This window comes from Hippocampus guttulatus, chromosome 3, assembly GCF_054856545.1.
Source record: "Hippocampus guttulatus isolate MCC_2025c chromosome 3, RoL_Hgut_1.0, whole genome shotgun sequence".
In the NCBI taxonomy this organism is placed as follows: Eukaryota; Metazoa; Chordata; class Actinopteri; order Syngnathiformes; family Syngnathidae; genus Hippocampus; species Hippocampus guttulatus.
Genome location: NC_141263.1, coordinates 14,229,996 through 14,242,579, shown reverse-complemented (window position 1 = coordinate 14,242,579; position 12,584 = coordinate 14,229,996). Strand labels below are relative to the sequence as shown.

The following is a 12,584-nucleotide window of genomic DNA, read 5'->3' as shown; positions in this document are numbered from 1 at the left end:
TCAAGCTTGTTTGGGTTCCGTACAGTTCAACGTCAGTGCGGAAGCAATGGTGACATAATCTCCAGTTTATATTCAAAAGAAACTTCTTATGTTCATGTCACATTGTAGAACAATAAATAGTGCCACGATAAAAAAGTAGGGTTTTTTTAAGTTGCGTTTATTAACAGTCAGCACACGCAGATGCCGTCCTCCTCCACTTCCTGTCCCGTCTCTTGGTGCCTCCTCGAGATTAAAGCTTTTCTCTCCCTTAAACAGGTGTCACCGAGCCAGGCAGAATCTCGGAGACAAGCATTATATCAGCTGGCTCATCTGCGACTTACTGTCTCCAGACAATCCCATAGCTCATCAGTAACCACTGCGCTTTATTGAATTACACCATCTTGATTTTTAAAGGCCAATTCTGTTTTCTGTAAGCAGTGGATGCAACCATAGTGGCACTGAACAAGTGGCACGCTGTACACTTCTTATTGCTTCAGGTAGCTTAAACTGTAGCGGGAATGATGGGTATACTGTTTTCTGTAAATACAACAACTATAGCCACTTAATTCCAATTTAGCGGGAAGGCCTTGAAGGTCAGTAGCCACGTGTACCATTGAGAAAGTTCATTTTGACAAGCAACGCTCTGGCAACTTGGTGTTGAGATGTGAGCAGTCTCTTTACAAAATATTACGGAAAGAGAGTGATAAGAAAGTAGGGTAATGGATAGACCTGAGCCACAGATGGTCAATAATCGTAGTCTTATGGAAGACGATGTACTCCAACACTGCGTCGTGTGTCGTGAATAATGTACCATTTAGTCCTGTAGAGGGCAATAGTGCGCAAAGTGGTTGTCAAATTGTTCTGGTCATTTAATTCCTGAATGGATAATTTCAAGAAGAGTTACTGTCTAGACATGCAGAATTTCTTTCAGTGTTTCTCTCAATTCCCCTTCCCCGTTAGTTTGACTGCATGCAAAGCCCATAGCTGCTTATCAACCCAGTGGATAATAAATGTCGACCAGTAGTTCCCACATTCAATAAGGCAGATATCCCGAAATCATATTTTGCCACATTAAACAAGTTGGGCTAAAAAGCCTGACATTGTGTTTTTATTCAACCTCTGTTGAGTGTAAACAAAATAACAATGAAGTGGACCATGCAGAAAACATACTTTTTTTTTGGCTTCACTCTCTTCATCATTATTGAAAGTGTCCCATATACTTACTGTATTTCTTTAAGTTATTCCTTTCATCAATTCTGTGTTTTGTCTTTGCTCTCATAATATTCAGCATTATTGCTGAAAGTGAATAACATTTTTTTTTGGGGGGGGGGTGAGTCTTTCGGGGGTTTCAGGTATGTTGTGTGGGTGCGTACCTCATCAGACATTCATGAAAAGTGAGACAGACTTGATCAATCTCTCCTCTCCCTCAATGCTTTATATGTCTGGGTGTGGGGGTAGACTCAACAGCTGAAATTTGCATCCATCAGTAAATAAGTAAATAAATCAAGTGCAAGCAATGAATGTGCTAATCAGCCGGGGGTTGACGGCGGGCTCGGTGCTGGGAAACTTTGCTCATGTAATATGAAGCACAGGGGGGTTAAGGGCAGCACAGAGTTATTGGTTTTAGCCCGATTGCCCCCTTTAATCAATGCTGGCTGCATCCTTTAATAAAAAGTATTAACTCAGCAGTATCTCGAGTTTTCATTTTATCTATTCTGTGCTCTACATTGAAGTCTGTGTTGGGCCCCTCTGGTGCTCAGGGCATAGCCAGATCCCAAAAGCTGTGCTACCATTTATTTTTTCAAGGGTGGAGGATGGTTGTATTGTTTAGTCAGGAGGCTGAACTGTGAAGGCAAGATCATAACACAGCCGCACTGTGAAGTGTCTCAATATTTCCATTTTGAAGTGTAAATGGTGATACACTGAAGAATTGTAATTTTAGCTGCAATGTTCACTTTTTCTGCAGGTTATGTAAATGTTCAAAGTGCTGATGGGATGGTGTCTCTCTGTCTAATTAACTCACATCTATTTGATCCATTACACTGTGTCGTTTCTCCTTTTCTGACTGCAAGTTAATTAAAAATAGATGTAGGATGGTTTTGCAGCATCTAAGATGAAGAATGTTGTTTAGGAGGTGAAGATAAAAGATGGTACCTTCCTGATATGGCAGGAAGATGAATCATTCTATTGTTTCAGTGCCTATTTTAGCGTAATGAACACAGAGCTATTTCTTATTCTTATTAAGCAACACAATACAAAAACTATAATCTCTTTTTTCTTTGTGCGTCCTCAGGCCTGGATGCGATGAACGCCTCATGTAGGCATCAGCATGGATAGCTGTGAGTCTCCCGTGTTTTCTGGGACAGACGATGGGCTCAGCTCCTCCCAGCAGCAGCAACAGCAACCTCCACAGCCCTGGAACGATCACCCTAGCTTGCAGCTTCCTTGCGCCAACCAGGCCCCTTCCCTGGACCCGCTGTCTTTTTCTGCTCCTTATCCTTCTCAACCCCAAACCTCTTGTACTCTTCATGACGAGGTGAGAGAACTACAGTCCCTGCAGTCCCAGCCAAAACAAACATCGAGCCAGGCTCACCGGGATAGCCCTGCCACTGGCCAGCTGCATTCCAAGAGAGAGGGCCGTAAGGGAGAGGAGCGGGACCGATTGAGCTGTGGGGAAGAGGAAGAATCGGAGGACTTGGATGAAATGGAAATTGACAGCTGTTTCCCGAGCCTTCAGCCCTTTTCCGGGGTAGTGATGGCTCAAGGCGGAGGGGGCATGCCCACTCTTTTGCGTCATCAGCCCACACAACGGCAAGGTGGGCCTGAGAGTGGAAGTGAGGAAGGAGAGGAGGAAGAGGAAGAGGAGAGTAGTGATGTGGAAAACTTGGCTGGAGAGATCGTCTACCAACCAGATGGCTCAGCCTATATCGTGGAGAGCCTGAGTCAGCTCATCCAAAGCGGTGGGAGCATGGTTCCCGGCCTGCTTCCCACAAACTCTCTCACGAGTGGGGGGAAAGCGGGGGAACCTGCTGGGACGTCATCCTCGGTCTACCCTCAGATCATCAACACGTTCCACATAGCCTCGTCCTTTGGCAAGTGGTTTGGCAATTCAGACAAAGGTTTCTCCAATACCTCATCCATGGCAGGCCTCAGTCCTGTCCTGCACAGTTTTCGCGTCTTTGATGTGCGGCACAAAAGTAACAAGGATTACCTGAACAGCGATGGGTCAGCCAAGAAGTCCTGTGTATCCAAAGATGTTCCTAACAATGTGGATTTCTCCAAATTTGATGGCTTGGCCCTGTATGGCAAGGGTAAGCCAATTCTCATGTGTTTTCTCTGCAAGCTGTCCTTTGGTTATGCGCGTTCCTTTGCCACCCATGCTGTCCATGACCACCGCATGACGCTGTGCGAGGATGAGCACCGTCTATTAGGGGACAACCATGCATCTGCTATCATCCAGGGCATCGGGAAAGACAAAGAGCCCCTCATCAGCTTCCTGGAACCAAAAAATAAGAGCACTCCTGTGCCACCTACCCTGCTTCCTATGAACTCTGGCCAGAGCTTTTATGGCACATTTAGTGGTGTCCATTTGGAGCCTGGAAGCAGCAGTGGAGGCAGCGAGACCCTCCTGAACAAAGACTCTGACTCTAGCCTCCAGCAACAGCAACAGCAGCCGCAGCAAACCCCGCTAAGCTCGGTCTTGTCTCTTGGAAGGCTGGGCGCTCCCAAAGCATCCACTCTTCCCTCTACCCCAGGCTCTGCCAAAGACTCCAGTGCCCTGTCTTTACACGGGGGGAGAAAAGAGGAGCCTACTGGGAAAGAGTTGGCTTACAAGGGAAACGATGGGGCCAGTGAGGGCCTTGGCAGTACGTCACACCAGGTGGGGGGTTCGGAAGAAGAGGAAGGGGAACCGTTGTTAAGGAAAGGAGATGAGGTGGAGGCAGAAGGCACCGTTGTGACCAGTGGTGTTAATAGTAGCAGTGGTGGAGGTGAGGCAGGGGAATCAGCTATCTCAAACCAAAGCATTTCCAAATCTCCTTTATTAATGCCTAGTAGCACTCTCCAGCCTTCTGCCTGCACCCCTGCGGTCAGTTACACGCGCAACAGCAAATCCCCTGCTTCCACTTCTTCCTCTGTCAAGGAGGAGGTTTCAGCTCCAGAAGGTGGGGGGAGAACCTCAGAGCTGCCTCTGAGCTTTAACTGCCAGGGAACCACCGTTCCCCTGGCGATGGCAGCGGCCAATGTCAGAAAGAGTGAGGAGGACACTGCTGGCACTTCTTCCTCACCTCTGTCCTCCAATGCTGCTGCTGATGAAAGTGCCAATCGAGATAGTGCCACAGCTCCAGAACCAAATGATTGCCCAGCTGAAGAAGAGGACGAAAACGGATCCCTTCTGCAGCAACACCACATGCTTCACCATCATCATCACCTGCATTCATCATTTCATGGCCACATTCACCCCCAACCCGGTGGTTCCTGTGACCTAACAGGGGTGAATGACTGCTCACAGAACCACGGGCCCGGTGGCAGTGTTGGAAGTGGGGTGGAATGCCCCAAATGTGACACCGTTCTAGGTTCCTCGCGCTCTTTGGGTGGTCATATGACCATGATGCATTCGCGTAACTCATGCAAGACACTCAAATGTCCCAAATGCAACTGGCATTACAAATATCAACAGACTTTGGAGGCTCACATGAAAGAAAAGCACCCAGATTCTGGAGGCTCTTGCGTGTACTGCAGCAGCGGTCAAAGTCATCCTCGTCTGGCGCGTGGAGAAAGCTATACATGTGGATACAAACCTTTCCGATGTGAGGTATGTAACATTTTGAACTTTTTAAGGATATGGTCAGAAAGTTTTGGGGGTGTTTTAGCCATTTTTAATGTCTTCCGGCATAGTTAGGATTTCTTACGATAGTGGTGTTTGAAATACAATTGACCCGATTTACAAGTTTTTCAAGGTACCAATCGTCATTTTGTTGCTTTGACTTGAAAGTGCAAATTTGAATATGAAGGCTGTACTTTGGCAGTCAACTCGGCTCACTTAAAAAGCAACAGCATGGCAATTCGTGAACATTTCATCCAAAACAGATTTCAAGCTGTTTAGTTCCACTCCCAGCAAGTTTAGTGTCAAACTAAACATAAAACAAAGTGACTTACACATTCTGCATTTAAAACAATCATACCTTATGCTTTCAGTGTGCTAGCTCAATGACAATGCTAATTAGCATCAAATTTGTCGTTCTTTAACCCTTTAAGCAACAGGTTGTAAACAGTTGGTGCAGCAACATGTAAGCTGACAATACAACTGTACTCACATTCGGTTTATCCTTTATCTTCTGAGGAACAACTAATATTCGTACCGTACTGATGTACTGAGAGAGGAGTTGATGTGTTTGGAATCCCACAAGAATTCTGGGCAGGATACACTCGGCTGCAGTGTGATTGGCTTCTTCATCCAGGCAGGACTGCACGCAGCAGCCAATCATATGGCAGCTGGCTGGCACATACTGTATCTCAATTGAGATTCATAATAACGCATAAATGAACAATAAATCTGTATCTCTGTTGCATATTGCCTCAAGCTGGCGATTTGAGTTAAGGCCATGGTCTCTGAAAAAATGAGACTCGGATCTCAAGACACCTCTGTGGTTGCTTGCATTGATTGTTATGTAATTGGTTTTCCAATGTTCTCCAGGTGTGTAACTACTCAACGACCACCAAGGGGAACCTGAGCATCCACATGCAGTCGGATAAACATCTAAACAACATGCAGACACTGCAGAATGGAGGCTCTATTGGATCTGCTCAAGAGCAGGTGTTTGGACACGGCCCGGGAGGAGTGGTGGCCGTGCCCTCTGTGACCCAATCCAGTAGCCACCACCTTGTCCACCACCACCCCACACAGTCCTCCGCCCATGTAAGTGGACCGTGCGGGGCCCCCTCACCGACCAAGCCAAAGAGTAAACCCACTTGGCGCTGTGAGGTATGCGACTACGAAACCAACGTGGCGCGGAACCTCCGTATCCACATGACCAGCGAGAAGCACATGCACAACATGATGCTCCTCCAGCAGAACGTGACTCAGATGCAACATGGCCGACTCGCACTGGGAGCTATGCCCTCCCCCTCCGAGGCTGAGCTCTACCAATATTACCTGACACAAAACATGAGCCTACCACCAGGCCTCAAGATAGACCCAACAGGACCTGAGGCCCAGTTTCTGATGGGGGGCTTTACTCTAGATCCCAGCATGGCTGCCTTGACCCCTGCACTGGGTGAGTTTCTCCTCTCATTATATGTCTCTTGCGCTGCAAAATCACTCCAGTCGTGATGTAATTAGTACCTGGTTTTACCTTTATAAAGATCAAATGGCATTTTATGTTCTATTTCAAAGTTCACAAACCAAATTATCTCAATTTTGCACTGAAATACAGCTCAACCTGTTTATTTACATGATTGAATCCCACATTCACATTTTGATGCCTTGAAACTATCTGCAGAAATGTTTGTAGGTTTGATTTTCTGCTGCTTTTGCCTCGTCATCTCAAGCCTCTAATTAAATCTCCCAAATCTGCACTACGCTCGGTGGCAAATGAGCGTTGTGCATTTCCAGAAAAAGTATAGGGAAGAAGGTCATTCATCACTTTGAAATACTGTTTGTTTTGATTTTCACTTTTAGGTGACACTATATTAATGCAGTTGTGAGTTAGGGTTACAAAGGGTTAATATGGGGGGGGGGGGGCTAAAATGTCCCCTACATCACTTTTCTCCGGCAAAGGCAGCACGTGTCGGACTTTTTATATCATCATTCCCAAACTGCTGCTGAAACCATTGGAGTTCCTCATTATTTATTTATTTATTTACATCTTTGTAAGTCTATTTATGTGCGTATTTTATCATGGCCCAAGAAGACAGGTTAGAGGACCAGCATGGGCGATTAAGCACCACAGCAGCATGTTTGCTGTGCCCGTTATAACCCCACAGTTTGTGCAGACTCGTCTCTAACTGTTGCCAGTTCAAAGACACAAACAGGAATTGATTGCTGTGACTAATGTTTTTCCCTCTTCACCATCTGGTTCATTTTCCTGCGAGGTGAGTTCTAATAAGCATGTTACTAGGGAGGCAAAGATGACACACACTGGGTTCATAAATGTCAGTTGTGTCATCCTTGATCACACAATAGAGGATGTCCAACACCTACACACAGAAAGAATCCTATGACTCTGCAGTATAACACATAAAATAAAGGTTTGGTGGGAGGTGTAACTTCATATACTCCCTGCCTGATAGTTTTTATTCCCAGCACTTAAATGATGTCGTTCAAGGGGGAAACATGATAGAGCTAAAAAGAAGAAGGGCTGACATGAGTTTTTGGAAAACAATTACACATCTGCTTACCAGAGCATTGATTTGGCAAACAAAGCTTTAAACAAACAACAAAAAGTCTAGCGGGGGTGTGGGCATGGATTGGCTGGGAGCTCTATCGGATACCTTTTTGACTTTGGTCTATTCCCACAGGTGCCTTAAATTGCTTAAATATTTATGTTCTTTAAAAAGTGCTTGAATTTTGGATTAAGCGTGTTTATTTTCACTGCAAATTTGTATCTTACCCGATAGGCAACTTCACAGCTGTATGAATAAAATAAGGCCTGTGCACATATATAAACAAACGTGAACATAATGTAAAATGTGCTTGTTATTAATCGCCACCGTATAATTTGTTTTTTCCGATACCAATGTATATTCATGTCAGTGTGCATTTTACAGTCCAAAAAGGTGTAGTGTCATTTATGAGGTGAGCTTCAACGGTTGTTTTGTGGAAAAAGTGCATTGAACAGAACCATTTACAGTATAATTCCATTGTAGAACCAACACTTACATTAAAAAAAATAAAATAAAAAATGCTTAGTTGAAGGTCTGAAATGACAGGTGAGTTACAACCCAACCAGTTGATTACTTACAGGCAGGTGGGGTCAAGTCCACATTGCTAATTTTGGCGGAGAAAGATATATCTCAGACAGAAAAGGCAAAAATACTCTATCATTGTTCTATTCATTCATTCAGTTTTATGATTGGTGCCAAATGATGTAATCACGGTCTTTCCTCTTTGCAGTCTATTCCGATTATGTGCCAATCTAGCTAAAATAAGCTCAATCAGACAACAGAAGTAGTTTGTTTATAAAAATTGTAAACTCGCTACAAAATATTTTCTAAGTGCTATAACTGGCAGACGAGCCATTAGCATGTACCGTATATATCCGGCCAAACAAGTCAGTGAGGCTGATAATTGACTGAAATCTTTGGACGATCAGGTTTTGAGTCTTTTTCCCAAGTCAATTCTCATTATTTTTTAGGTAAAACTGCTTTACTTTACCTGTGATGTTATTCGCAATAAGATTGACACAGTGACTCAACGTCTGCCTGAATCAACCTGAAATGACTGCCTGAAGCATACATTGTTAATGAGACATAACTTGATCTGTGAACTGAGTTACACATTAGTTCTTAAACTTGGCATGTGATGCGTGTTATGATGAATTATCAAACTGTTTTGATTCCACACTTGTCTGTAGGTGGGGAGATCCCGATGGATATGCGCCTGGGCAGCGGCCAGTTGGTGTCAGAGGAACTGATGAACCTGGGAGAAAGTCTATCACAAACCAGTGACCCCTCGCTCAAACTCTTCCAGTGCGCCGTGTGCAACCGCTTCACCACTGACAACCTGGATGTGCTTGGCATCCACATGGGGGCCGAGCGCATCCTGCCTGAGGAGGAGTGGCGCGCCGTGGTGGGCGACTCTCACCAGTGCAAGTTGTGCCACTACACTACTCAACTCAAGGCCAATTTCCAGCTCCACTGCAAGACGGACAAGCACGTTCAAAAGTACCAGCTTGTTGCCCATATTAAGGAGGGAGGCAAAGGCAACGAGTGGCGACTGAAATGCGTGGCCATTGGAAACCCAGTGCACCTGAAGTGCAACGCTTGCGACTACTACACAAACAGCTTGGAGAAGTTGAGGATGCACACGGTTAATTCCCGACATGAGGCCAGCCTCAAACTTTACAAGGTCAGTGGTCCACTAATTTAATTGTGTCACTAGGTTTACAGCAAGCAGTTTATCACCAGATTTTACACTCACTCAATTTATTGTGCTGGATGGAGAGTACAGTTCAGCCTGCCACACACAGATTGAACAGATTGACGTGGCCAGAACCCACTGACCTGTCACGCAGTCTGCGGCATTTGGCAAGTGGTTTTACATGAGTGGCCAATCGTCTCCAACTGGTTTTGCCCATCCATCCATTTTCGACCGCTTATCTGGGGTCGGGTGGCGACGACAACGGTTTTGGGAGGGAAGCCCAGACTTCCCTCTCCTCAGCCCCTCTTCCCAGGGGATCCCAAGGCGTTCCCAGGGCCTCCTGCTGGTGCCTGGAACGCCTCACCAGGGAGCCGTCCAGGAGGCATCCTAATCAGATGCTCGGCCACCTAATCTGAGTCCTCTCGACATGAAGGAGAAGCGGCTCTACTCTGAGCCCCTCCCAGATGACCGAGCTCCTCACTTTATCTCTAAGGGAGACACCCTGCGGAGGAAATTCATTTTAGCCGCTTGTATCCGGGACCATATTCTTTCAGCTACGACCCATAGCTCATGACCATAGGGGAGGGTGGGAACATAGATCGACCAGTAAATCGCGAGCTTCGCCTTTCAGCTCAGCTCCTTCTTCACCATGATAGACCGTTACAAAGTCCACATCACAGCAGTCCAATCCGACTGTCAATCTCCCGCTCCATCCTGTCCTCACTGGTGAACAAGACCGCAAGATACTTAAACCCCTCCACTTGGTAAGAACCCATCCTCGACCCGGAGAGAGCACTCCACCCTTGTCCGACTGAGGACCATTTTTTCAGATTGAAGAAGCCAACAGCACCATATGATCTGCAAAAGCAGAGATGCAATACTGAGGCCACCAAACCTGACCCAATCATCAAACTGTGGTCAAAGGTGTCCTGGTGCCAAGTCCTTATGTTTAAACATGGTTCGTTATGGACAATCTGTGACGGGCACAGAAGTCCATAAGTCCATTGACCTTGTTGGTCTTTCTTTTGGGAGTTTCAGTGTCTGTGTTGTGTCAAAATGTACGCTGACGTCTCAAGCCATAATATTTAAAGAACTTTTGTTCAATTAAATACTTCAGGCGCATGTGTTTTTAGAAGTTCCAGTGTACGCTGCATAGACAAAATGATACTCTTACTGGATATTGGCATGCATACACCCACCGAGTTGGTCTCCCGAGAGTGTTGGAAACACAGTAATTACAATCCAGTCCAAAGTTATGCTGTTGAGGCATTTTTGGTCATTTGTTGGACAACCTTGCTGGTTGCTCCATAGAATGGAAACCACAATGCTTTCACGAGAGGAACACAGCAGACAAAGCTGATCTTAGATGTGGGGTGGATCACTCGGAGACGAATGAAGAAGTGCAAGTAGACAGAGGTTTGGTGCTAATACTCCCCAGAGCAGGAGAGGCTGAATCGTTCTCGACAGCCGTATTGATTTTTGCTGGACTTGGAGCTTCACCTTCTCCTCTAATCATTCCATAATAGCCAATGGATGAACACTCTCTGAACAAATGGCCATAAATCTAACAGCCCTGATTCCACTTAGGTACCTATCCTGTGAGTCTGCGGTTTGACCACTCCACACTTAACCCAAACTGGCACATACACACACGTAGAATAAGCACACACAACAAATCACAGACAAGCACAGATAACACAGATAACACATCCTCTCTGTAAATCATTACATACACTGCAATATAATCTTACATACATACACACACACACATATATATATATATATATATGTGTGTGTGTGTGTGTGTGTGTGTGTGTGTGTGTGTGTACAGTATATGTATGTATGTATAACACACACACACACACACACGCACACACACTTCTTCTCCTTGAAGATGTTGACTTCATTTTAAGTCCACTCACTTGCCTCAAGTTGTTCTTTTACAGAAAAGAAGTTTTCATTAGTCCACATTTTTAGATCGGTTTAATTTGTACTATATTTTAAGAAGCACAGATTAAAAGGCATGTGAGCAAATGTGCTGTCCAGTCAAATTAAAGGCTCAATTTAAATTGGTCTGCAAAGCCCCTCAAAAAGACTGTCCATAAAATAATTTTGCTTTATGAATACTTTATAGCAACCACTGGCATAGGATGCAGCACTCCTGTCTCTGAGGACTTTATACTGAAACAACATGAGAGAGAAATCAATGTTCATGGTTTGGTTAAAGGGAAGGTGAGAGACAAACTCCAACTAATGTCATCAAACTGGTCCAGGGGACGAGGGGGAGGCTAGTTCGGCCTGTAAAAACAGAAAATCCCCAGCCACACATGCCCCTTAAAAATGCATAGAGCACTGAGCGAGGATTGTCTTTAGAGTCCATAGACAACATGACATCCATGCGGACCTTTCTGCCAGACCTACCCTGGCCCATGTTCTAATGACAGTCTCGCATTAAACCAGATGAGATTCTGGCAACCTCTCTCTCCTCCTCACACCTTTTAGGCGGGATGGATTGTTTTTGCCTCAGAGGATATACGGTGCACTTTATACGTGTGATTTCCTCCTCGTAGCAAGCCCAAGAGAGAAAGAGAGACACATTTTCTTCTGTCTCTTTTTCCGCTCAAGTTTTTAAGAGAAGACATATGTCATACCGCTGCTCGGTCTGTGGGGGGGATTAGATATGTACAACACATCTAGGAATGATCATTTTTACGACTTAAGCCTCTTACGTTGGCTCCATGTTTCTTAAAACCAGTGAATCTTCGAGGAAAAACTGTCCAGAACGTACCTGCATTCTCACCCAGAGCAGATCTCATAAGCTCGCTTCAATCCTCAACCAAACTCAAGAACGCATAAACAACGATGCATACTCGATGACAAGTATCATTTTATGACTAGGCATTTTATGACTCACAAATGTGATTAGCGGACAACAAGTACATGGTTGTAAGGCCTCTTGGCAGCACTGCCTCTGCACTTGGTGTCACAGTCTTAGCACCGTTGAATTTACTGTCCTGGTGGAGGTACTGGCAGACACACAGCCATATTAGCCCACGCCTGTAACCCACAACTTGGCATTTCAGGCAGGGACAAAAGAGGAAAGTCCCCACGCATTTATTCCTCCCCAAATAAATCTGATACAAATAGCTGAATTGTGAAAATACATCAAATCAGCATAAATGTAGTGTAAGATGTGGGTGATGCTTGGGATACTTTGCCAGGATCAAACTGGTTTGCATTAAACAGGCCCTTTGTGTGCACAGCTCTATATAAATTGGAGCCTGTAATTACTGGAATTAAAAAGGGAGGTTGAAACCTAGAGCTAAGCTGCATGGGATAATTTGAGAGTCTGTGGTATGTGGCCCATATTAGGGCTTTCTAAAAATATCAACCCCACCACCTCATGTATTGGAATGTTCCAAAAGACCACAGAAACATCCAGCAAGTCACCCTAACCGCACAGACCACCACACATTGGGGGGGTGATGACTTCTTCTGCAGTGTGCTGTGCTCTCTGATGACAGAT

The 12,584-nt window shown here is 45.2% G+C and overlaps 1 protein-coding gene across 2 annotated transcripts in view; it reads left to right on the top strand.

The window, feature by feature from the left end:
* Window positions 1–12,584, top strand: part of zfhx3b (zinc finger homeobox 3b) — a 150,696-nt gene that overhangs the window by 49,718 nt on the left and 88,394 nt on the right. For both annotated transcript variants that reach the window (XM_086106942.1, XM_086106941.1), the window contains exons 2-4: window positions 2,273–4,792; window positions 5,675–6,254; window positions 8,553–9,046. In XM_086106942.1, coding sequence (XP_085963068.1) covers window positions 2,309–4,792; window positions 5,675–6,254; window positions 8,553–9,046 — 3,558 coding nt within the window. In that variant the 5' untranslated portion in view covers window positions 2,273–2,308. The remainder of the gene's footprint in view (window positions 1–2,272; window positions 4,793–5,674; window positions 6,255–8,552; window positions 9,047–12,584) is intronic.